General features: G+C 50.9%; 8 protein-coding genes across 8 annotated transcripts; 3 read left to right on the top strand and 5 right to left on the bottom strand.

Annotated features, from left to right (window-relative positions):
- Nucleotides 1-1,004: 1,004 nt before the first annotated feature.
- Nucleotides 1,005-2,205, bottom strand: MIND_00282800 (actin; the record flags this gene model as incomplete). Its single annotated transcript, XM_037359697.1, has 5 exons — nt 1,005-1,200; nt 1,259-1,330; nt 1,378-1,983; nt 2,033-2,098; nt 2,153-2,205. The coding sequence occupies 5 exons, from the start codon at nt 2,203-2,205 to the stop codon at nt 1,005-1,007; spliced, it is 993 nt and encodes a 330-aa protein (XP_037224792.1).
- A 293-nt stretch (nt 2,206-2,498) lies between these two features.
- On the bottom strand, nt 2,499-5,984 carry MIND_00282700 (NB-ARC domain-containing protein; the record flags this gene model as incomplete). The annotated part of the gene is made up of 8 exons (XM_037359696.1): nt 2,499-3,661; nt 3,708-4,671; nt 4,722-5,157; nt 5,205-5,236; nt 5,282-5,395; nt 5,443-5,581; nt 5,633-5,778; nt 5,829-5,984. The coding sequence occupies 8 exons, from the start codon at nt 5,982-5,984 to the stop codon at nt 2,499-2,501; spliced, it is 3,150 nt and encodes a 1,049-aa protein (XP_037224791.1).
- A 636-nt stretch (nt 5,985-6,620) lies between these two features.
- MIND_00282600 (uncharacterized protein) lies at nt 6,621-8,787 on the bottom strand (the record flags this gene model as incomplete). The annotated part of the gene is made up of 4 exons (XM_037359695.1): nt 6,621-6,752; nt 6,803-7,313; nt 7,360-8,275; nt 8,325-8,787. The coding sequence occupies 4 exons, from the start codon at nt 8,785-8,787 to the stop codon at nt 6,621-6,623; spliced, it is 2,022 nt and encodes a 673-aa protein (XP_037224790.1).
- A 611-nt stretch (nt 8,788-9,398) lies between these two features.
- MIND_00282500 (uncharacterized protein) lies at nt 9,399-9,949 on the top strand (the record flags this gene model as incomplete). Its single annotated transcript, XM_037359694.1, has 2 exons — nt 9,399-9,589; nt 9,640-9,949. 2 exons carry the CDS (start codon nt 9,399-9,401, stop codon nt 9,947-9,949), a joined length of 501 nt encoding a protein of 166 aa, XP_037224789.1.
- A 200-nt stretch (nt 9,950-10,149) lies between these two features.
- On the bottom strand, nt 10,150-13,331 carry MIND_00282400 (uncharacterized protein; the record flags this gene model as incomplete). Its single annotated transcript, XM_037359693.1, has 5 exons — nt 10,150-10,513; nt 10,559-10,707; nt 10,752-11,181; nt 11,227-11,375; nt 11,424-13,331. The coding sequence occupies 5 exons, from the start codon at nt 13,329-13,331 to the stop codon at nt 10,150-10,152; spliced, it is 3,000 nt and encodes a 999-aa protein (XP_037224788.1).
- A 175-nt stretch (nt 13,332-13,506) lies between these two features.
- On the bottom strand, nt 13,507-14,346 carry MIND_00282300 (Pyridoxal phosphate homeostasis protein; the record flags this gene model as incomplete). The annotated part of the gene is made up of 3 exons (XM_037359692.1): nt 13,507-13,985; nt 14,027-14,093; nt 14,134-14,346. 3 exons carry the CDS (start codon nt 14,344-14,346, stop codon nt 13,507-13,509), a joined length of 759 nt encoding a protein of 252 aa, XP_037224787.1.
- Nucleotides 14,347-14,502: 156 nt separating this feature from the next.
- Nucleotides 14,503-17,308, top strand: MIND_00282200 (Protein kinase domain-containing protein; the record flags this gene model as incomplete). The annotated part of the gene is made up of 7 exons (XM_037359691.1): nt 14,503-14,652; nt 14,707-14,860; nt 14,908-15,272; nt 15,323-15,471; nt 15,526-15,679; nt 16,134-16,535; nt 16,586-17,308. Exons 1-7 carry the CDS (start codon nt 14,518-14,520, stop codon nt 17,306-17,308), a joined length of 2,082 nt encoding a protein of 693 aa, XP_037224786.1. The 5' UTR covers nt 14,503-14,517.
- Nucleotides 17,309-22,100: 4,792 nt separating this feature from the next.
- MIND_00282000 (Zn(2)-C6 fungal-type domain-containing protein) lies at nt 22,101-24,906 on the top strand (the record flags this gene model as incomplete). Its single annotated transcript, XM_037359690.1, has 13 exons — nt 22,101-22,220; nt 22,275-22,291; nt 22,340-22,703; nt 22,750-23,082; nt 23,131-23,288; nt 23,335-23,403; nt 23,454-23,601; nt 23,646-23,763; nt 23,808-23,962; nt 24,012-24,116; nt 24,166-24,362; nt 24,411-24,788; nt 24,837-24,906. The coding sequence occupies 13 exons, from the start codon at nt 22,101-22,103 to the stop codon at nt 24,904-24,906; spliced, it is 2,232 nt and encodes a 743-aa protein (XP_037224785.1).
- Nucleotides 24,907-24,989: the final 83 nt, after the last annotated feature.

Raw genomic sequence — 24,989 nt, 5'->3', positions numbered from 1 at the left:
AAAGCCTCAAAAGCAGACTGGCAGACTCGAAGAGCACGTGAACATCGCGCTAGGCATGCGAGCGATGGTTCTTTTCAACATCGCAACCGAAGCGGACCTCGCGAATGGGACTCGCGGAACAATTGTGGACCTGAAACTTGATCACAGAGAGCCGTATCCGTTGGTGACCGACGAAGAGGGGAAAGTTAGGCTGCGATTTCCGCCGGCGGTGTTGTTCTTCAAGCCAGACACTAGTACCTTTGGCTCAATCGGTGGCTTACCAGATGGTGTTCTACCTATTGTCCCGTCGGTGATGTCCTTCCAAATTCCTACGGGCGGCACTCCGAAGACAAGAACAGTGAAGCGACGTCAATACGCAATGACTCCAGCATATGCATTTACCGACTTCAAGTCTCAAGGGCAAACTCTCGAATATGTAATCATCGATCTTGGTGACCCACCTACCGGGAGACTGACACCATTCCACGCGTATGTGGCGCTGTCGCGCAGTAGAGGACGAGATACAATACGAATTTTGAGGGGTTTCAACACTGAGCTCTTCACCAACCATCCGTCTGAGCAACTGCGAGTGGAAGATGAAAGATTGGAACGATTGACAGAGCAGACTAAACGAGCTCAAGAATGGAAAAGGTTTGGATTACATCGCGCTTTTGGTGTGACTAATAATCTCCAGACACAATCGCACTCTCGGTGGTCCTCGTTTATGAGCGTATTTGTTTATGAATATTTACATATGTTTGTATATGTTAGGAAATGGCAGATGTGTGTAATTTAGCACTTTTTTGATTGGAAAGATTTCCTAAAGGAGCGAATAACAAAGGTGGGGGACCTTGCCAAAGCAAGGTGATAGCTTACTTGAAATAATTCCTTCCGGACCCATTTCCTCGTACTCCTGCTTCGTCATACAGCTCCGGTGAAACATGCTCTGTTCCGCGAATATAGAACCACCGAGCCATGTCAGGTACTTGCGCTCGGGCAAGGCATGAACTCTGATCTGTGACAAGTTAATGGCGACCCAGAGAACAAGATTTTAAGAACAGTTGACTTGCATGCGAGACAAGATCTGACGGAGCAGAACGCGCAATTTCGTTCATCAAACGGCCGTGGTAGCCGGGAAACAATGTATTGCCACCGGAGAGGACGATGTTACTGGCAAGGTTTGGTTGGATAGACTGGTCAGAAAACGCTAGGGAGGCAAGGCTACCAAGCTTGACGGTCAGAGACTAGAACGGAGGTCGGAGACCAGCGAAATACGCACATGGTGTCGTGAACCGGTGTTTGATTCGATCCCATAAGTGATGGCTGAAAAAGTGCCTCAGGAGCAACGAATCTACCACAAAACAAGCACGAAGCCTTGAGAGGACAAAATCAACTAACCTTGCAGTTCCCATCGTGATAGTCTGGCCGTCAGGCAGCTCGTAGCGAAGCGCGTTGGTATGTTCTCTTGGTTCCAGCTCAGCGCCGTTCGCCATCTCTACAGCAAAGTCCTCAGTGATCAAACACAGCTTCTGCTTCATTTCGTCGATAATGGCACGTTCCCCGCGAGTCTTCAATTCGTATCCGCGGTTTTTAAGAAGCAATACGAGGAAATCAGTGATGTCGCGACCACCATACGCAGCCTTGCGAACTCCTTGCCGAAGCACTTGTCCTTCGTGGACGGGAACAGACTGTGTCATTCCAGCGCCCGACTCCAATACCATGCCCGTTACTTGCCCAGCACCCTGTAGCGCTAGCATTGCAGTTGGTCGAATGCAGAGTGCGGGAACGTTGAAATCTTCAAACATAATTTGCGCTACCTTTTGCCGAATTGGGGTATGAATGTCAACTGGTTCGGTGAGGAGTACAGAGTTATCGCCCATGGCGATATTGAGCTCATGGTCGAAGGCATGCTTCCAGAGCATTTGAGCGTGGTCCCAGTTTGTAATGACGCCTGCTTCGATTGCAGAATGTAGTGTGCCTTCGGAGCGGGAAAGAGCTGCATCGCTAGGTTCGCCCATTAGTAGCGAGGACAGTCGTGAAAGGAGGAAGGAACCCGATCAAGATACCCGTATTGCCAAAGATGTCGATTCCGCCATGACGAGGATAACCTATAACAGAGCTAGAATAATTTGTGAACCCTCTGCTTCTGACAAGTTACGATCGTAGTTCTTACCGAAACACCGAGTGCGGGGCATCGGAACCTAAGAAATTTGAGTGGAAGAGCATAGTGGATGCAGGAGACATCTTAACCAGCAACTGTTGTATTCAGCAGGGCCCTGGAATCATGAGAGAGCCTTACAGCCTGCTTTAATCGTGTCTGAGCCACAGTCCAAGACCTGAGCAAGACTATTAACGTGCTCAGCGAGGGAGGAGTACCACCCACTATTGGAACATCCACCCAGGCCATCGAGGTAGCCTGAGAGAGGATTTGTTGAATGACGAAATTTAAGTACTACACAACAGGACAACCTCGATTGTGACAAGTGATCAAGATCAGTTCCGAACGACAACTTTTCATGTCAAGCGAGTGCAACTACTCTATCTCGGCCACCGTCAGACAACACGAGTTTAGAGAGCGAGGTGTTAATGCGCTCTACCTGGTCCAACTGATGGCAACGCTCAAACAGTGGCCGTGCAGTCCGCCACAACTCTTCCGCCTTCATACGATTGCCCATTCGAAGTTCAAGCCTTGCCAGGGAGCCCAAACACTGTGCTCGACTGTGATGGACGTCCATCGCAGTAAACCCCTCCAATGCAAGTTGGAGCAGATTGAAGCCCTCGGTTCTGTCCCCGCCCCAAATCGCGACCTCAGCGAGACATCGGAGCGCTTGGTGTATTGCCAGTCGATTGCTTTTGCGCTGAGCGAACGCGAAAAACACAGTAGCCCAGCGGACAGCATCCGCCAAGTCATGAAGACGGTTGGTTGGATCGGCCAGTCTCGTGAGACACATGAATGTACATTCCTCGTCGTCAGCACGGAATTCACCAAAAAGACGAGTAAGGGTTTGTCGGGCGTGCAGCTTATTGCCCTCCCGCAATGAGAGGCAACCCTCACAAAGGTCTACTATCTGCGTCCCTCGAAGATCATTCGACCGATGAAGTGGCTCATGGGCAGTCTTGATGTGAGCGAGAATCAAGTCAGGGTGAACGCCAATCTCAATGTCGACAAAAGCAAGGCCTATGACGGCGTATGCGTATGTCTGCGGACTAAACACTGCCGAGGACTGTCGTTCAATTTTCGCATACAACTCGCGTGCTTCTTGATACTCGGTCTTGACTAGATGCATTTCCGCTTCGACGTTCATGAACATACTGTCGTATTGTGAGTTGAGCATATGAGTCCTGATTATCGCTGCGCGTCCTTCAGTTAGGGCCCTGGCGCTTTCCCGGAAATCGCCAATGGCCGTCAGGGCCATTGCACGGAGCCGACTCCCACTGATTTCAGCAATGGTGTTGTCCATTAAATATCCCAATCGCTGTTGCTCCCGCGCAAGACGGATGCATTCCTTATGATTTCCCTGGAACCATTCGAGCAAAGCCAATCCACCAATGGCACGTGCTTGAGGGACCATCTCGTCCGATTTGATGCCCAATACAAGTGCACGTTGAAAGAACAGTCTTGCTTTTTTAGAATCATGCGCGCAGTCGAGATAGTATTCCCCAGCCGCGTTATATAATGCAGCTAGAACAGCAGTCAGAAACTATTTGTAGGGAGGATCTGCACAGACCTTCTAATCTTGGTCGCTCCAGTCTTGGCAAAAGGGAGATTGCAGTCTCAATTAGGTTGTCCGGATCGGCGATTTTGATGAATTGCCAGCTGAGCAGCACCGCGATGTGATACTGCAAAGCGATGAAGTCGTCGTCCAATGAGGGAAGAATGGCGGGTATTCGAGAAAATAATGGAGAGATTCCTCGACTCATCAGCCGGCTGAAGTAATTCAGCCTTAGAATCGTCTGCGCGGTGATTTTTAGGTCCACCGGATCGTCATCCAGACCACGGATCAGTAATTGGTGCATGTTTCCCATGTTCAACGAGAGCCGGAGGTAGAGGTCGGTCATCAGGCTGCGCCGGTGAATGAAGGCATCCCACAACTCCGACAGGATGTGGAAGTGGAGGCGGAGGCGACGTAAGGTAAGAGGCATTGGCGGATGAGCAACTTGGATGTATTCTCGAATGGGAGCCAATACACGCAGCCTTCCTGAAGGGTCTGCATAGGCAAGCGAGGTTCGAATCAAAATAATCTTGTGGGAAAGGACATCAGGAATGGGCAGCCGACTTTGAAGAAGATCAACATCAAAAACCCCGTCAGGTAAGAGTGACACAAGACTGAGAAGCTCTTGTGCGTGAGGAGATGATTTGATTCGCGGACTGGATAGAGATATGCGGATTGAAGTCTCGATATTGGACCGCTTGTCGTTTCCGTCGATCAAAGTTGCTGTCCTCTCTACCTTGAAACGTTCAAGGGTTTTTGCGGAGCCTTCAACTGCGGCAACTCGAGCGACAAGGTTGACCGCAAGGGGGACATTGTCCGTCAGGGCGAGAAGATCATCGACAATTCCGGGTTCATCCTGTTCATCAACAATGTCGAGGAAAGTTTGGCGGGCAGCAACGTCTGACAACGGTTCGAGAGGAGGCATGAATGGCCGCGTCCAAAGCGTCTTGCTAGGCCGCTCGGTACCTCGCATGGTCATCTGTACAAGGTTGTTAGCATATGACCAAGTTCAGCGAGCCATAGGCATACCACAAGGGCCACATGTGGAATATCAGACAAGGCAGAGACAAAATCCTCAACGCCGGGCCTATTTTCTTGGGGTTCCCATGGTGTTTCGAAGTTGTCCAAGACGAGCAAGGATGACGATTTCTCCGTAAGGTGCCGTATGATTCCCTGGCGCGTCCGGAATGCGGGTTCAAGGCCAAGGTTAATGCCAATGATCGTGGTAAGATGGGAAACGGTGAATGCGGAGTCGCATGGAATGAAATGTCGGTTTGGATATTTCTTCACTATATCCTCATCATGCAGTGTGGCGACAGCAAGACTTGTCTTTCCCATCCCGCCGGGGCCTAGGATGGCCACTCGTGCAGCTTGAGTCAAAAGCAGATGGATCAATTGGCGGAGTTCGCGTTCACGGCCATTGAAGAGCTGTGGAACTGGTGGTAATAATGACAGTGACCCAGTACTAGGGAAGCTTGTTAAAACATCAGACTTGGTAGTATTGAGGCTTACCTTCCCGCAGAGTAAGAAAGAGAGAATGGTGCCTGTCTCGGTTTGAGATGAAATATGCGTCTCTTCTTTGTACCTACCGAATAAGAGCTGTCGGAGTCGGAGCCCATTAACTCAATGAGCTGGTCATGTCTTGCTTGAGCGTCTCGAATCATCGATTCCACGTTGGTAGAGACCGCTAATTCAGCGTATTTCTGGGATAAATCAATGGGTCGCTTGTTGTAGATGTTGCTGGGCTCACCTTGAAAATATTTAGAGCTTGTTGAACTCCCTTCTTGCATGCCTGCAGTTGCACAGATTCCTCAGATTGACGGAATAGGCGACGGAGTTTGCTGGTCCGCTGGTAGGCATCGAGCCACAGTTGGAACTTGCTCATTGTCCTGTGGCTATGCCTGAGTCCTCGATAATAGCCAAAGAAGAGAGAAACAGACTCTGCAAACTTCCCAATTTCATGTAATAGCTCGGGTTCAACCATGCTGTCCTTGTCGCGACCAACTTCGAGGGCAACAATACCACTCAGGATTTGTGCCACATCTTTCGCAAGTTGGCCTATCTCCTGCTTGTTGGTTTTCAACGTCTGTGGATGCACAAGTCCTGTGCAGGAACCGGACAAGAAAACCCACATACCTGTAGACTTGCCAGCACGGATTGACTGCTAGACGCGGTTGTCGCAAGAAACGGGGTTGAAGATAAGGAAGCGACTGCTCCTAAAGTCGCTGCCGCAACCTGGGCCGATCGAAGACCGACTAATTGCACGTTCGTACCGGTTAATGCGGAAGCCATGTTTTTTCTCAGCGACAAAGATTGGCAGCGTTATAAACGGGCAAAGGCGGCTTACTGGCTCCACGGTTGTAGATCAGCATCTCATCGGCTGCCACATAACGAGTCAGGGTCTGCAGGCCGGGACCAGGTGTTCAACAGCGGAAGCGCAGAGGGCTAATATTGACCTCCAGGTGGCCAATGGCACGTAGATTGTTTCTGATCCACTGCAATCCAAACGTTAGCAAGGGCCAACCGTAGAGCGTTCTGGTCTGACCTTTCATTGACAACAGGAACAATCGATGGAAAACGTTAAGAAGAGTGTCTAAAAATGCTTTTCTGGTTGAAACCCTTCTTAAGAGACGCGTGTGGCTTCGCAATGATTTGCTTCAAGAGTTGGAAGTGGAAGAGGGAGAAAACGTCAATGATCACATGATCTCGAATTTCCTGCTCTGTCACTGTGGAGCTTTTCTACTAGGAATACTTGCAAGTAAGTAGCATCCAAGGACTCACCCTTGAATGTAAGTCTACTTGCACACTGCCAATGTACCGAAAGACTCCAAGAAAACAAGTCACAGCAGGCTTCAAATTTCTGCTGACCGGTCCTCAGAATTCTGATAGCGTCCCAGCACGATCGGTTAGTATTATAATTTACAACAACTATGCCTGCAACCTCCTCTGCACAACCTCTTTGACAGAGTTGACCACCTTTTGCACATCGACGTTTCGCTGAACGCCGATCTGAACATACTCATTTCCCATCATATGGGCCATATTGTGGAAGTGTTGGTTCTGGTGTCGTAGATGAGCTTCTTAACGAAGGGGAAAAATGACAGACATACCCCGTAAGCGCCCGTTGGCACGAGTTCAATAACACTCGACCGCCCCGTTGGTATGAAGAGCGTCAGGCCCAGTGCCCCAGCATGGACACTGATGACTACATCTGCCCGCCCAACCATTCCTAGCTGGGCAGGAAGGGCCAGCGTTGTCGGGTCAAGGGTGGCGAATCGTAAAGCTCGAGCGCCTGAAGCAGCTCTCTCGGACAACACCGAACGTGGTCGTCGTCTTTCCGGGTAATGAGAATGGTCGGGGGCTGGGGTGAGGTCGTGGCTCAGCCCAAGAGCCTTCGCTTCCCGCCTATGCATGGGGACACCCCACGAACCAGGTAACATATCGGCGTCGGTATATGTGCAGTCTATATTGCCTGCTGCGTGATCAGGCGAAGTAGCGCCAGGGATGTCAGTCGTCGTCCGACATAGTTCCGCCAACCCTTTCCGTAGTCCAATCAGTAGATCGCGCTCATTGTCGATGTGTCGGGCATTTTGCCAAGCTGTAAGTTGTGCATTTTTGTGACTGCAGTCTGCGTCAGTTTGAGGGAAATCAATCCAAAAACGCGCACCGGGTATAGGCATCGAACTTGTCCCGTGAAAGGAAAAGCACTTGCACAGGCTCCGCTCCGCTAAAAGTGCCTTGTAATGGTAGACGAGGCTCCAGCGCCTCTCGTTTGGCCAGCCCTTGAAGGAAAGCCCCACCCGGGACGGTCTTTTCAAGACCCCACATCCATCTCAACCATAAGCTTGCTCCCCAAACCAACTCACTCGCACAATCAAAGTTGTGCCCGACTCCTGTTCCACTGAGTAGCGAGGCCCCAGCTCCGACGGAATGCATCGCATTGGTAAAGCAAGTTGGCGATCCAGAAACACCGAGGGCTTCAGCCGCCTGTCTCCTCGCAGTCCACGCACCTATCCTATCGTACAGCGGCGCAAAAAGGGACTGGGTAGGAAGGTATTCGTCCTGGAAGATAAGCTGGAGACCCGCAGTTGATTCAAGCTCTGTTTCGAGTGTAGCACGAAGTTGGGTAAACTTGGCGTTGTCTGAGGCATACGCTTCCGGAAGGTCTTTCCACAATGAACTCGCCTTCGGAGCAGAGTGGCGGGAGAAAATGGAAAGGGCAAGGAAGGTAGTGACAAGGTCTTCCCCAACATGGAACGGATTCCACCGGTCTTGACGGGGCACAAAGAGCACTGGATGGGTGATAGTTTCGCCACAAGACGGTGGCGCCCCTGCAGATGCCTCGGTGAATTCGGCACCCAAGAATTTCTCCCGACCCATGGCTTTCTTGAGCGCATGACCAGCCTCTGTTATCGTACAGTTCCCGATGAAGTCTCCCCTTTCCCTCAAATTGTCACTGCCCCAGCCAGCATTGTGCATAAGGTTTTGGGAGGCACAGAACGACTGGGTATATGGCCACCAGGCATTCGGAGAATTGGCGGCTCGAACTGGGAAACAGGTAACCGAGGCATCCTGCGTCTGAGCTGCAGTTCATCTTAGTAAAAGCTGAGGAAAGTGAGCAGGATAACACACCTTTTGGCTCACAGTACGACATCGCTGCGTCGATGTACCCGTCCACCATCTTTCCCGAAAGCTTCCCATTGCATGTGTCCAGCCCTCTCGATTTGATTTCTGCTTGGGCCCGCGCAAGGAAAAGTCTGGCGTGCAGCGCTGGATGAGGGTCCCGAAACCATGGCGAGGATGGGTCGTCGGCGAGATTGACATCTGAGTAGCCGCCGTCATTCGGGGCTACCTGTTGTGTTTGCTGCCTCTGGGTCGAAGAAAATATCGGCGAGTTAAATGGAGAAGAAATGGAAGGCGAATATAAGAGGTAGACAAGCAACACTGAACTCGATATGAGAACAGCGGCAAACACGATTAGCCGCCGGACCCGGGTCGGAGGAGCATTAGAAGTAAGTTTGGAAAGGATTGCGTGGCTTGATGGAGGATGGTGGACGTTCGTTGTTGTCGGTAATGGGGAGTAGTTGGCGCTCATGGAGGGGAAAGAGAAGAAAAATTTGGTAGCGGGAAGAGATCACACGGCCACACCGCCCGCAGTTTCGTTATTATGCCAAGATCAAGAATGTGCAGTATGCGTATGCAGTTGTAATTATCTACGGTTTACCACAACAACCGATGAGCGATTCCCTGTTATTGACGCTGGAGGCCGCCAAGGAGGCCGCTCTTTCGGCGCATCAAGCGCATCAATTCATCACGTGAGACCCAAGTCATCGAAATCAACAACCACTTCTCAATGAAGTTCTCATCAAGATGGTCGTTGCAAGCTACCTGTACATGGGATTGTGTGAGGTGGAAATGTAGCCCTATTTCATCCGATAAAATTTCTCAAAATCGACTTGCTATGACACACTTCAAGTTGCAAGCCCAAACGCGGGACAAGAACTGTTGCTTGCAATTGAACAAGTCTAGGACACATTTTCCGCCCTTGCTCGACATCCTTGTTCCCTGATCTCGGCGCTCCTTTCAATCAAGAATCAAGGAGTTCCCGTCCGTTCATGCTGGTACCTAGGACCCTTCAAGATGAAAAGGGGAACGGAGCCAAGCGCCGCACCCATCTCATTCCCTTCCCGCCATATCACACCAACGATGCCAGGCCTCTTTCCACCGCCCGGTCTCTCTCCCCCAAGCCCCCCGAACTCGTACGAGATTGCCCTCAGTGGCCAGAAACCATCAGCAGCTGACGTGCCACCCTCTCCACCGCCCTACAGACAGTCAAAGGCCTTCTCGCCTTTGACCCTTCCTCGACACCCCGCGCAGTTCACAAAGGCACTTGAAACGTACAATTCTCGTCTCTCACTCCCTTGTTGACCACTCACGTCGTTGGCAGAGTTGACGAAGAAGCCATCTCCGAATCCGAGTCCGATTCGGACCATTCCGGTAACACTGACTCCGAGGAGCCAAACACACCGTCAACGAGCACCTACTCTGTCTCCCACCCTACCACGCCTTCCTCGAGTACTTTCCCCCGCGCAAGCCTCCACACCCGAGTAGACACCCTTGAGATCAACTTCGAGCATCTGATGAAACGGGTCGATGGTCTCCGTCGTAAACTTACCGACATGCGACTTGATGTGGGCGGAATGGAGGACACTTTGGAAGGCCTGGAGAAAAAGAAGAAACGGCCTGCTAGTGAATGAGCACATCTTCCAGTCATGTTTACATGCAGAGTATTTATGCTTAACGTACAGTTTCTTTCTTAATTGGAAGTTAACAGAGATGAAAATTCATTTCTCCAGATTCAGCACAACATTCTACGGGAAGTTACAAGAGAGCTACAAAAGTCCCATTACAGACGGAGAATTCGAGCACGAAAAATTCCAAGACGAAAATATTAGTCTTACACCCTCTTCGATATGTCCGTGTACCCCTCCCCATGCTTCCCAGCGCGCTGTTTCCCCACCTGTCGATCATGCTGCTTCTTCAGGTTGCGAATCAGCACGAACATGTAAAACGCCGTGAGGAGGCCGCAAACACCGGCAGAAGCGGAGGTGACGGTGATAGTCGACACACTGGCAATGGAAAACGTCCCATCTTGGGCTCCGTAGACACTGGCGAGCGTGGAGACGACACCAGCGAGCGAGTTGAGCAGGCCGGGCAGGAATATCCGGTTGACCAGCCAAACGTAGTTGGCGTTCCAGCGGAACCACAACCAAAGCATTCCTGCGACACCCAGTCCGGTACAGACCCACGCGATGACGAATCTACAGACATATAAGACCCCAGAATGAAAGAAGGAAGAGGCTTACAGTGAGACGTGCTTGATAACATTAACTGCAGTAATGCCCACCGCACCCAGCTGTGGGTTGTTTTGGAGACTGGTAAAAGTTCCCGGAAACAGCACGAATCCAGCCAGCAAAATCCACGTGAAGAAATTGGTCAAGAGGTTGTAAATCATCTAAAGGGAATTAAAGTGTGTTTAAGGGGTTGCAGCTTACTGACGGGAATACTATCCAGAGCCAATAGCATATTGACATATTTCGTGTCCATCTGGCTGCCGTGTCTGCCTGGTAATCGCGGTCGCGTGCCTGAATACCCGGCCCCGTGCTTTCCCGCATGTTGCTTGCCAACTTGTCGGTCATGCTGGTTCTTCATCATGCGTATCGGCACGAGAAGATAAAAAGCAGCAAGCAATCCGCAAATTCCGGTGACAGCCGAGGTCACAATGACCGTGGACTTGCTAGCGACCGAGAAGGTCCTATCCTGGGAGCCCAACGCACTGGAAAGCGTTGAAAGAAGACCCGCGAGCGAATTGAGAAAGCCAGGGAGGAAGACCCGGTTGACGAGCCAAATCCAGTTATTGCGCCAACGAAGCCAGAGCCAGAGCATCCCTCCTGCACCGATCCCAGTGCAGACCCACGCGATAACATAGCTATAACAGTCAACAGTCGATCATCGAATTACTAAATAAGCTTACAGCGAAACGTGCTTGACGACGTTGACCGCAGTAACACCAATCGCGTTGAGTTGCTCATTTTGTTCCAAACTCGTAAATGTTCCCGGGAAAAGGACGAACCCAGCCAACAAGATCCACGTGAAGAAACTGGCCAGAATGTTCCAAAGCGGCTGAAAACTTGGTCAATGATGCATGGAAAAGCATCGGAAAAACCCCACCGGAATATCATCCAAGGCGAGTAGCATACTAATGTATTTCGTGTCTCCCGGTCCACGCGTGGCCTTGACGGGCTGATGCGGCGTCGTAAATGCCGTTTGGGCAACCTGTTTTGCGGGCTTTTCAGTTACGACAGGTCGAGCAGGCGGATATGTCGTCGCTGGATGCCCATTCGTTGAAGGTTTCGGCTGGGGTTGAGTGGGCCGCGATAATGATTGGTTGGACACGCTCGGGAGTGGTTGTGGTCTCGTAGAAGGTGTTGCTTGTTGCACGGGTGGGCGGTGCTCCTCAGGGCGAAACGGCTTGTTCACATTCGAAGCTACAACTGGTGGTTTCGTCGTTCCCAGCGATGATTGTTGGGGAGAGTGCACGTTTGATGGCGGATTTTGTTGCTGAGGTCGGTTAAATGAGGGAGTGGTGGACTGTTGTTGCAATGGGTGAACACTGGCAGGAGTTGACTGTTGTTGTTGTTGTGGCCGATTGGCTGATAACGAGGTTTGGTGGTGAGAAGGGGAAGGAGAGGAGATTATTGCAGCAGATGGTCGGGAAGACGGTGGCGGAGTCGCCGTAGGGCGAGAAGCAGTAGTGAAAGTTTGTGGTGGTGAAGGTTGGTTATATACTTGTGATTGTCCTTGACTACCCTCCCAAGCGGCGGCGGGTCTCTGAGCACTGCTAGGAGGCGCGGATGGGCGTGAAGATAAAGAAGGCGTGGTAGTAGGCCCTTGAAGCGGTTGAGAAGGAGATGAGGCGCCTTGCGGTTGTCCAGCAGCAAAGTCAGAATGACCACCCACAGGTCTCGGAGAGACGGTGGATGTAGAAGAAATCGTCGGTTGACGACCCTGGCTATGGGGAGTATATGATGGCATTGGTGGTGGATTGCTGGTCGCCTCCCAGGGGTTAGGAATTTGGGCACCAAGTGCAAGACTGTCAGCACCAGAAAGCCCATCGTCGCTGGAGTGGTGTGGATTGGGCATTCCATAGGCTTCTGGCATCGAAGGGGGGCTCATTGCGGTTGGCTGACGAATGGTGCTCTGGTCATAAGGCTCAGGCATAGAGGGCGATTGGGTGTGGAATGCATAATCTCCGTAGTGGCTCCCTTGCTGCCCGTGTTGTGGTTCAGGCATCAAGGGAGTTTGCCCGTACTCGAGTATTGTCGGTTGTCGTATTGGTTCGGGCATTGCAGGGGGCAGCGAAGTGTTTCCGTAATTATAGCCAACCAAGTTGGACGGCGCGGTTTGCTGTCGGCTTGGTTGACCATATCGCGGGTCATGCACCACTGCCCCATGTCCTTCATCTCTAACATAGCCATCCGTCTGTCGCCGCATTGGATGGCGCGAGTCTTGCGTGTCTTCGGTGAATGGGTTGTTAAAGCCATAGGGAGAATTTCCCGTCCTACTTGTTGCAGTTCGCTGTCCAGCGACAGGTAATCTCGATTCCACATCGCTGTAGTTTCCAAGGGCTGCGGTGGAATGTGTTGGGGTCTCCTCTAGACCAGTTTGGAATGACACAAAGGATTGCGTTGCTGAAGACATTTCGGCGTAGGATTGGTGGTCATCAGGTCGGAGAGTGCCACGTCGCCACGCGCTGGGACCTTGTGAGGCAGCCAATCGAGTGTCTTGCTCGTCATCGGCGAGGGAAACAAACGACTGAGATGGAGAGGAGCTTTCGGCATATGACAATCGTCGACCTGTTGCCTCTCCCTCCTCCATTCCTCCTCGTAGTGAGAAAGCAGAAAAGCCCCGGCCAGGCTCGCTTTCTCTCCGCCCAGGGTGTCCCGTGTGTTCCGAATCCTCATTTTCGGTAACCGGAGGTCCCGGATCGGAAAGTCGTTTGCCATGGCTATCTGAAGCTGAACCCTCCGCCTGCGGTATTTGGGTATGTACATATGGGTTGCTGTCGTAGTGGCTCATCGATTAAGGGAATGTGGGTTGGGGAGAGCGGAGAGGAGTAGTACGGAGTGAGGTGGCCGTTCAATATCAAGAAATTTGAAGATGATAGTCAACAGCACAATGCAAAAGTAGATAATAGACCAGCTAAGCACGACGATACTTGACTATACTACAAAGTGGTCTCGAGAAGTCAATTTCATTGTTTTGTTGCTCTAGCTCCGAAAATGCCTGTGCCGACACGAACAATATTACTGCCAGCCTTCAATGCTGCCTCGAAATCGCTCGACATGCCCATACTTAGTAAAAGCCTTCTTTCCGACAGAAAACCATCCTCTTGTAGCTGGAGCTCCAACAGGTCGCGAGTTGTTGTCAGTGTCACAAAATCCGCGTTCTCGTCATCACTTAACGACTGCTCCAGCGCTCCTATCGTCATCAGGCCATCGAGACGAAGTTGAGGACATGAAGTCACGATGTGCTTCGCTAGCTTGACCAAATCATTGTCGTTGTCGTCTTTGGAAAGTAATGGGCTGAGGCCAGATTTAGAGTCTTCCCCAGAGGTGTTGATTTGGAGAAGAACATTGAGGGGGTGTTTTCGTTCTGACGGAAGAGCATTGTTAAGAAGAGTTGCGGTCTTCATCGACGTGAGGGTGTGGATGGAATATAAGTTCGGGATGGCTGATAATTGAGACGCGTCCAAACGGTGATTCAAAACTCACCAGCAAGAGTTTTGGCTTTGTTAGACTGTAGGGTTCCAATAAAATGCCACCGAATGTCTTGAGATAACTAGATAGGGTGAGATAGGAAGACACACGCCACTTCTCACCTCTTTTGCCTTGTCAACAAGTTCCTGGACGTAGTTTTCCCCGAAATCCAGCTGGCCTTGCTCAAAACACGCTTGAATATCCGATGCAGGTTTATATTTCGACACAGCAACCAAAGTTGGTGCTCCAGATGAGGCAGAGGCGACCCGGGAACGAATTTCAGCCAAAGACTCGGCCAACTCTGCTTTGCGTTCGTCGCTTGCTCCAGTAGACATTTGGCAATGGGCTCTGCGTATTCTGTCGTGAAAATGGCGATGTCGAGACAATCGTTGCATACGATATCGGAGATCTTGAGCTTGCTGTTTTTGGAGCAGTCAAAGAGATTGTGTGACCTTCTTTTTGTGACGCGCCTCCCTTCTTGAAGCCGACCACCACGAGGCGGCTGGATGTCGCGGGTGTATGCGGACGCCAACGCAATACGTGGCAAGTCGTGGTACGAGTACAATAAGTTCAAGATAGAATGGTCTGCTCCCGACCGCTACGAAATAATTCGCCGGATTGGTGGTGGAAAGTACTCTGAGGTTTGTTTTGCTTTCTTCTTGTTACGCCAAATGCTGAAACCCTTGTCCGTTAAGGTTTTCGAAGGTGTAGACACGGTCAACAACGACCGCTGCGTAATCAAAGTCCTTAAACCAGTGGCGGGTCATAAAATCAAACGCGAGATCAAGGTTCTCCGTAATCTTGCTGGCGCTCCGAACTGCATCTCTTTACTAGACGTGGTTCGAGATCGTGCGTGCTCTTTCAGCGTATATTGAACTCTGCTTATACCTCCGAAGCCTCACGATTATACCACAGTCTGGTCACCGAGTATGTTGACAACACTGAATGGAGCCAACTCTATACTCGCCTTACCGATCCCGACATTCGCTACTATATGTTCCAGCTACTTGTAGCACTCGATTTCGTGCACTCTCACGGAATAATGCATCGTGACGTGAAGCCCGCCAATGTAATGATTGACCACCAACGTCGTGAACTTCGTCTTATCGATTGGGGGTTGGCTGAATTTTATCATCTGGACGAAGAATACCACGTGCGGGTCGGTTCGCGACACTATAAGTCCCCAGAGCTGCTCGTCGGTTACAAGCGCTATGACTATAGTCTTGATCTTTGGAGCACTGGATGCATGTTTGCTTCGATGGTGCAGTATAGGCTTCTACAGAGGGTATGCCAACTCACTGGAACTTGTAGATCTTCCGCAAGCAACACTTTTTCCGTGGGTCAGACAATGAAGACCAATTGCTCAAGATCATGCGCGTTCTTGGGACAGACAAGTTCGACACTTACCTCAAGGCGTACGATATTCCTTTTGAAAGTGACATCGAAGAACTTCTGGGAAAGTATGTGTCCCCATGCATCTTTCAAATAGCTTCACCGCTCACTTTTACCTCAAGCTACCCCGTCAAACCTTGGTCTCGTTTCATCACTCAAGAAAACCAGCCTCTCGCCCTTCCTGAAGCCGTCAATCTTCTCGACAGGCTCTTACGATTCGATCCACGCGAGCGATTCACTGCCAAAGAAGCGATGGCAAACCCTTACTTCGCCACTGTACGCATAGAAGGGGCCAAGCCCGACGCTGTCAGCGACTCAGGCTTCGCCTCATCCAACTGAGCACGCCCTGGTAATATATTCCTTCCCGATGGTATACGATTAGAGGCTACGTATATATCCCGTCTCTCCCTCTCTTTCTCTCGCGCATATGTATCGTGCTGCTTGTTGCTACCTACGTATTAGACCTGCGGCTGTTGTTCCTCTCTCTGTGTATCGGGTTTTCCATACCTACGTACTTACTAAGCCCCTACTTGACCTAGTTTCCTACCTTCATTTCTTTCCCCTTTTCTTTCCCTTTTATCCAGCATGGTACGCACACCCACTCTACACTCATTCAACATGTGTATATATGATTTGCATTTCTCTCTGCTGCCTTGACCGCGAAATCGGAAGGCGGTGGTCATGTGATCATATTCCCGGGTCACTGTCATTATTACCACCAGTTCCACAGCTCTTCAATGGCCGTGAACGCGAACTCCGCCAATTGATCCATCTGCTTTTGACTCAAGCTGCACGAGTGGCCATCCTGGGCCCCGGTGGAACGGGAAAGACGAGTCTTGCTGTCGCCACGCTCCATGACGAGGACATAGCGAAGAAATATCCAAACCGACATTTCATTCCATGCCGCGACTCCGCATTCACCGTTTCCCATCTTACCACGATCATTGGCATTAACCTTGGCCTTGAACCCGCATTCCGGACGCGCCAGGGAATCATACGGCACCTTACGGAGAAATCGTCATCCTTGCTCGTCTTGGACAACTTCGAAACACCATGGGAACCCCAAGAAAATAGACCCGGCGTTGAGGATTTTGTCTCTGCCTTGTCTGATATTCCACATGTGGCCCTTGTGGTATGCCTATGGCTCGCTGAACTTGGTCATATGCTAACAACCTTGGACAGATGACCATGCGAGGTACCGAGCGGCCTAGCAAGACGCTTTGGACGCGGCCATTCATGCCTCCTCTCGAACCGTTGTCAGACGTTGCTGCCCGCCAAACTTTCCTCGACATTGTTGATGAACAGGATGAACCCGGAATTGTCGATGATCTTCTCGCCCTGACGGACAATGTCCCCCTTGCGGTCAACCTTGTCGCTCGAGTTGCCGCAGTTGAAGGCTCCGCGAAAACCCTTGAGCGTTTCAAGGTAGAGAGGACAGCAACTTTGATTGACGGAAACGACAAGCGGTCCAATATCGAGACTTCAATCCGCATCTCTCTGTCCAGTCCACGAATCAAATCATCTCCTCACGCACAAGAGCTTCTCAGTCTTGTGTCACTCTTACCTGACGGGATTTTTGATGTCGATCTTCTTCCAAGTCGGCTGCCCATTCCTGATGTCCTTTCTCACAAGACAATATTGATTCGAACCTCGCTCGCCTATGCAGATCCTTCAGGAAGGCTGCGTGTATTGGCTCCCATTCGAGAGTACATCCAAGTTGCTCATCCGCCAATGCCTCTTACCTTACGTCGCCTCCGCCTCCACTTCCACAATCTCGCCGAACTATGGGATGCGTTCGTTCATCGTCGTACTCTGGCCACCGATCTTTACCCTCGCCTCACAGCGAATATGGGAACATTCACCAACTACTTCTCCATGGGCTGGACAATGACCCCGAAGATCTGAAAATCACTATCCGAACGATTCTACGGCTCAATTATTTGAGTCGAATGACATCAAGAGGAATCTCTCCTCTCTTTTCTCGAATACCCGCCATTCTTCCCTCGTTGGCCGACAATTACCTCTCTTTGCACTACTATATGGAAGTGCTCCACAGTTGGCAATTTGTCAAATTATCCGATCCAGAAACCGTAATCGACATTGCAATGATGCTCTTATCAGGGTTGAACCGTCCTAGAACAGAGGGTCAGAATAAATCTTCGCTGGAATTGACCTCTCTAATCTTTTTGTAGCCGGATTCTACAATGCTATCGGGGAGTATTATCTTGATTGCGCACGTGACTTCGCCAAAGCGAGATTGTTCTTCCAACGGGCACTTGCGTTGGCCATCAAATGCGATGAAATGGTCCCTCACGCACGTGCACTTGGCGGGTTGGCTCTAGTGGAGTGATTTCATGGGAATTATAGCAAATGCATACGACTTGCGGAGGCGACTAGGGCATTTGATGGAGAGTACTAATGCCGAAATCAGTGGCAGTCGTGTGCGTTCAATGGCGCTAACGGCAATTGGAAATTTTCGAGAAAGCGCGAATATTCCAAAGGCTTGAGCAATTTCACTGCTCGCGCATTCTGCTTCCTCTCTTGTTCACTACGTATGAACTTGAAGTCTCGGCGCGAGTGACAGGGGTTCTTCAGTTGGCATTCAATGAATCAATCAAGTTTTGCGTTGTTTCGCGGCGGACGTGCAAGGGTACGATGAAACCGCTGCAAATATGCTCGTACTAGCTATACTAGTCGTCGTATTCGACGGGTCTACTCCAATGGATATGCACCAGAGCAGGGCCCATGAAACAATGGCGGAAATTCATCTTCGCCACGGAGACGCCAATCAACGCCAGGAGCGTTGGGCCACGGCCATGGATTTGAAGCTCTGCCAGTGAACAACCAGAGCGAATTTCTTACTGGAGGGACATCTCAAGCAATTAGACAGAAGAGACGGAGTTTCCATGTCGGCTTGACAAGAGCATTCTTCGTCTTTCGAAAATGATATTGCTTGGGAAGTTTAATACACCTTCGTGTAGCTATTTTTGTGGGAAGACAACTGCTTGAATTCAATCCACTTGTTGCGAGAACAAGTTGTCTAGACAACTTTTTCGGTTGCATTCCTTCTCCTCAGGCTCACCTATACCATTTCGCGTACAGTTCAGTGTCGGTCAAAGCATAGCCCTCATCGTCCTTGAGCTTACCAACGACACAATCCAGGCCGGTTTGTTTGTGGGTACACGGCAAGAACGGCTTAGAGTGTGTCAATCACCGTCGATCCCGGTTTGCCTCCGACTACCATCGTCGCTGCGCTCTTCCAACCAAACAACGCTGAGGGAGGTTATCTGAACCGTATAATATGGAGCACAGTCAGGAGTTGGGTCAGTACAAATTCCTCAAATGTCTTCGACAAGTGCTGAGCCACCAAAGAAACCACCACGAAAGCGACCGCCCAAGCCCCGAACCGAGCCATTACGCCGCGGGAAGGCGTGTTTGAACTGCAGGTGCGCTTTTTCCACAATTCGAATAATCAGATGGCTGAGCAAGTCTAAAAGGCATTTAAAAATTGTGAGCATCGAAAATAACTTCCTAAAGTTGCTCACAATTTTGCTTTGACCACAGAGATGTGATGGGGTGGTATGTGGTTAGTAGCTACTACTATTCAAGAGTTGACACCTTTTTATTAGCGACCAGTCTGCGGGCCATGTGTCAGAGTTCCAAAGGACGATGAATGCGAATTCACAGACGCAACCTCGCGCACCAAAGAGCTTCACGAAACGATAGCGCGTCTCCGTGCTCGAGTAACTGAATTAGAGAATCCCGGTCATGCCTCGTCGTCATCGTTCATTCTCCCACCTGGCCTCGCTGGTCCATCGAATCTACCACCGAGCCCGAGTGCAGATTCCAGTGCCATATCAGGTATCTTTCTACTCGCCTCCTCTCCTTGTCTTCATAACTATCTAGATGCCTCTGGTTTCAGGTCATCGCGAGACGATGACTCTTTGCTTGGTGTTCAAGAACCCCCGCCTGAACTGCTACAAACGTTGCTGGATGCCTTTTTCCCTCATGCCGTTCAATTCGGGTTTTTTATGCATATTGGGCGCTTTCGCGCGGCTGCTCTGCTTCAATTGCCTCTCGGTCACCCAGCTCGTCCATCGCCAGCAGTACTATGTGCCGTCTACCTCTGGGGTATTCATCTTTCACGATCAGAGCCCATGATCTCCTACGAAGCCATATTTACGCGGCGTGCCCAGCAACATATCGCCACAGAACTGTCAGACACGGTTCCATCGGTGCATCGTATCCATACGATCCAAGCTCATATCTTGCTTGCAACGTACTTCCTCAACACCAAGCAGTTTCTCGAAGCTGAATTCCACACAAATGGCGCAATAACCTTGGCTTTAGGCTACCACCTCCACAGAATTCGATCTTCGCGCTCCCCTTCACCGCCATTGATGGACTCGTCCTCATTCCATCCCGAGACGCTGCCCGACCCACCGCGCGATTCAATCGAGGAAGGAGAACGGATTCGCGGCTTTTGGATGCTCGTTTTTGTCCAAAACACCCTGCTTATGACTGTGCGGACTCCCGGCGCCAATTTCGGAATACTAGAATCTCCTGGCTTGAGCATCGACACGCCATGGCCTCTGGAGCTGACCGAGTACGAGTTGGGAATGTTTCCGCCCGATCTTCGAGGCAGCGATACGGTCCAAGGCTTCGTTACCCATGGAATAACGGGCCCTGGGTCGCCCATTTCGCTGCAAGTCCAAGCGTCTGTGTTGCATCAGCGTGCTGTCCAGCTCTCGCGGAGGTGGTCGCCAGGCAAGCATACTTGGTGTTCTGTGTCAGTATAGTCATGTCTTTTAGGAATGCAACCACAAGCAGCAGCCGCTCACGCTAGCGCAACCACGTGGCTGGAGACTCGTATACAACAACTGGGCACTCAAATACCACCGATCTCCTCATTCTATCAACGGAGCGACGAGGCCCGCGTCCTGTCACTCGCCCATGGGCTGCTCAATGCCGCCGTCATCCAGCTTCACAAGAACGACACTGGCGATACCGGCCCTAGTATTACCGCCGCCCGTCGCATTCTCGCCAATTTTGGAGACGCCAACATTCCGGACTTCCTCTCCGTCGGACCGACCGTAGGCACCCTATTGCTGCTCGCATGTCAGGTCGTGCTGCGGGAGATTGAGAGGACGCGGTTTTTCCGCGCAAGCCTGGGCACGACGTTGAACGTTGATATGGCTTACAACCAAGAGGAGGCTGCGTTGTTGGTGGATTTGCAGAATGGGCTCACGACAATGACGTTGTTCTCGCTGGACAGCCCGCTTGCTCGTGAGTGTTTGCCTCTGGATAGAGGCCTGCTGCTGACTTGAATGAACAGAGCACCAACTGGCGAAGGTGCAGCAAAAGTGTGATGCATTAGGGCTGTGAAATGTGTCTCGCTTTAGTGGATGAAATCCGATGAATGCAATTACAGGCGGTGGTGACAAATTTGTTGGAGAGAAACTGAGTATTAACCAGGTGCTACTCAAGCTTCACGCTTAACTCTCTCCTCATCAAATGACACGAATTGTAAAAGCGCATGGTCAATGTGCTCTACTTGCTCAAGCTGTTGGCAGCGCTCGAAGAGCGGTCGCGCAGTCCGCCATAATTGTTCTGCCTTCACACGATGACCCATCCGAAGCTGGAGCCTGGCCAGCGATTCCAGGCACTGTGCTTTACTGTGATGGACGTCCATCGCGGTAAACCCCTCCAAAGCAAGTTCAAGCAGAATCAGGCCCTCGGCTCGTTCTCCAGACCATATGGCGACTTCACCAAGACACCGAAGAGCTTGGTTTATCGCCAATGGATTAGTTTTGCGCTGAGCGAATGCGAAGAAAACGGTGGCCCAGCAGATTGCATCTTCCAAGTCATGAAGACGATTGGTTGGATCGGCGAGTCTTGTGAGACACATGAAAGAACATTCGTCATCGTTGCCGCGAAGTTCGCCGAACAGCCGAATTAGCGCGTGGGATTTATCGCCGTTACAAAGGTCGAGGTAAGCTTGGGAAATGTCCGCAATCTGCAGACCTCGAATGCTATGCGAGAGACGGAATGTCTCGCGAGCAACCTCAATGTGTGTGTGAATCGAGTTTGAGTCCCCCCTATCTCCACATCAACCAGTGCAAGGTTGATGACAGCATACGCATAGGTCCCAGGGCTAAATGTCGACGAAGTTTTTTGCACAATAGTCGCAAACAGCTCGCGCGCCTCTGTGTACTCGGTCTTGACCAAATGCATGGCAGCCTCGATGTTCATGAACATGCTATCGTGTTGCAAGTTAAGCATATTGCTCCGGATGATAGCGGCACGTCCCTCAACCAATGCTTGTGACAATTTTTTATTGGGAGTGGTCCAGCCCGAGTCCGCAGCTTGTTCTTGGATAAGTAAATCGTGGCCTTGCACATTTATTGAGGGATAATAGACCGGTTGCTCCTTTGTGAAAGAATTTTAGTCCAAAGGCCCGGGTTCGGCTTGAGGATTGATCCGCCTGTTAAATGTGATGTGATCGTCATGATTTTGATTGCCGTGCGGAGACGTGTAGTCACACCCGGGCCTCAACAACAAACGATGTCTTCTGGCGACGAAGGACAAGCCACAAAGCGCAAGAAAGCACATAGGCCATGCGACATGTGTAGGAAAAAGAAGCGTGCGCGGGCATTTCCCCTCATCCTCATATTTACTAACAGAAGAACATAGGTCGATGTACGATGCGACTCCCCCACAAGTCAACACTGAACGCGTACTTCTAGGTGACGGAGAGGAGCCATGCTCCCGCTGCTTGAAGTACGACTTCACCTGCTCATACGAGGAGAAAGCTGCAGTATGTGACAATACTTACCCTTTCTGTATGCTCATTTTGTTGTCATTTCGATAGAAACGAACGTCAAGCAAGTAAAGTACAGCAGTTCTCAGCAACGAATCCTCTAACGACCTTCAAAGCTACGTGAAATCATTGGAATCACGACTTAGAACCGTCGAATCCCTGCTACAACAGCAACAATCTCAGCCACCTGCCCTTCCTCCCCCACCAAAACCGTCAGACTACAAGAAATCCATTGGTCCTGGGGTGCAGGTTGTCACCGAAGTGATTAGAAACCTCAATAGTCCCTTTCCGGTTCCCCATTCCGATGACCTTGCTTTCACCGACATCTCTCACAAGCTTAGCCACCTCAAAATATCCAAAGGGTTCCACGGGAAGTCGAGCCAAGCGATGTTGGTCAAGTCTATTATGGATTTGAAAGGCTGTGGCCAGGGGTGCGCGCCGAGGCGTCAAGTATCTGAAAAGCCTTGGGCAATGAGACCAGTGCGATGCCTCACTTGATTTCTAATAGTGGCTTATGTTGAAATAGTGGAATTCATACAACCCGGCGAAACCATACATATTTCCGGAAGACAACCTCCTTGTCAGCCTCGTCACCTTATACTTTGTGAATGTCAATAGCTTTTATCCGCTGCTCCATCGCGACACGTTTGAACAAAGCATCGCAAGAGGTGGTCATCTAAAAGACGACGTAGAATTTGGAGCAGTCGTGTTACTAGTCTGTGCCCTTGGAGCTCAGTACTCTTCTGATCCTCGCGTGCGAGGCCTGCCGCCAACTTCACCCAATGGCCATATTTGGTTCGACCAAGTTGATCTTGTGGTCTTCAGCCAGCCAACGCTGTCCACGTTACAGTCCTATTGTGTTGGTTCTTCTCAGCGGTGTGCTCCCCCATGCTTATTTTGGCCGCAGCTTGCTACTCTGTATCTTGAGCGGACATCCAGCCCTCGCGCTTGTTGGTCTGTCGTCGGGGCAGGTATGCGTCTTGCGCAAGACATGGGTTCCCACAGGGAACGCATGCATCGCGGTCCGATTTCTCCTGAAATGGAACTGGAGAAGCGAGCTTATTGGTCGGTTAGCATTTGCACTTACGGTTTTTCCTAATGTCTTTAACAGGCTCCTTACCCTAATGGACACACGATTCAGTGCTGCTCTCGGGCGGTCAATCGCCATTCCACTTCACGAGTATGTCTATGCAGCCAACCAAGAATCCGTCTCAAGTTCAACCCACATAGAACGGATCTCGGTCTTCCTATCCGATGCGATGACCAGTACTGGACGGAGGGAGGCTTTGCGCAACCGCCTGAGCTTCCCTCTTCCGTGGATTTCTTCATATTGGATCTTAAACTCCAGAGGATACTGTCGTACACGCTCAAGATATTGGTAAGCCTCAGTTTCCGTATGAATAAGTATTTAAATTCTCGCAGTATACAACAAACCGAAATAAACGGCTAATAGGGCTTAACGATGATGATTGGGAGGAGCCGCTCGTTGTCGAATTTGATTCTGCACTCAACTCGTGGTTTGACTCGATTCCGGAGCATCGTAAGTGCCGTAGAAACACGCTCCGCTTCTCTGAGTAGTCCCAGTTCGCTGGAACCCTCAGGAGTCTGTCGATCCAAACGCGCTATTCCTCGATCAGTCAGCGGCTCTCTACTGCATGTTTTATTTCGCCCAAATCCTCATCCATCGGCCATTCATCCCAGCATCGCATCATGCCAAAGGACCTGGCGCTAAACCGAGAGTGAAGAATACGAACCCATATGATGTTGTCACTCATTCGTTGCTTCCAGACTTTCCCCTCGCTTTCGGTTTGTAACAATGCTGGTCGAGCAATTGCTCGTCTCGTCGATGTCTATACCAGACTTCGTCCCGGACACCCACTCATCTGTGGCCCCGTTCGTCTTGTCCTTTCTACAGTAACTGTGCCTGACATTCATTCCATAGACTCCTGCCTTTACGGCGGGAGTTGGGCTTCTGCTCAATGTCTGGGGCATGGCACGCAATACCAAACAGACCTCTGGATCCGTCGTTGCCAAGGGCGGCTCAAGCGACCAGCAAATGCTTGACCTCATCGATGTTCGCCGTTGTTTGGAAGCTCTTGAGGCTCATGCAGCTCAATGGCCAAGCGCTGCACCATTAGCGTTCGTATCTTAGTCCTCGCAACTTGCTCGCCGACAACTCTGAAATAGAGACACACTTCAGCAACTGCTGAATGTTGATATCGAAAACGCTGTCACCGCCGCTTTTCCGTACCCCCCGCCCTCAGGCCCCACTCAAATAGGTCGAAGCGCCTCGCCGTCCCCATTTTCCGGACCAGCAGTCGACAGTCAGATGGTCAACGACGCTGTTGCGCAGTGGTCAAACTCAAATTCCGACCACACTCATTCCGGTTTCACGCCATCACAGCCTGTCGACGAGGTAGAGCTGATGCTGCAATACTCGTTTGGCCCCGGGGAGGAGCAGGCACACCAGCAACCTACATCCAGCTCTTCCTATGCCGACCTTTTCGCTATGGACGTTGATATGAACACGGTCGCCTTTTGGTCGCAGGCGCCGAGCACCTTTGAGTGAGTTGTGCAACCAATGCCTGAGAAGTTAACTGAAATTCTTTTCAGAGTGTCGGACTGGGGCATGTATTTAGAGGCGATGGGGAATGCGATAGACCACGTATCTACTGAGTACTAGGTAGCTCTTGACTGATCTGATGCTTTTAATGTGATGACCCGTGACTGCTGTGACGACGTGACTGCTATGTCAACGAAGTCTGA

The sequence above is a fragment of the Mycena indigotica genome (genome assembly GCF_014461135.1).
Source record: "Mycena indigotica strain 171206Taipei chromosome Unknown Mind.scaff0002, whole genome shotgun sequence".
NCBI lineage: Eukaryota > Fungi > Basidiomycota > Agaricomycetes > Agaricales > Mycenaceae > Mycena > Mycena indigotica.
The sequence above is the reverse complement of the archived record's forward strand: the minus strand, read 5'-3'. Positions and strand labels throughout refer to the sequence as shown.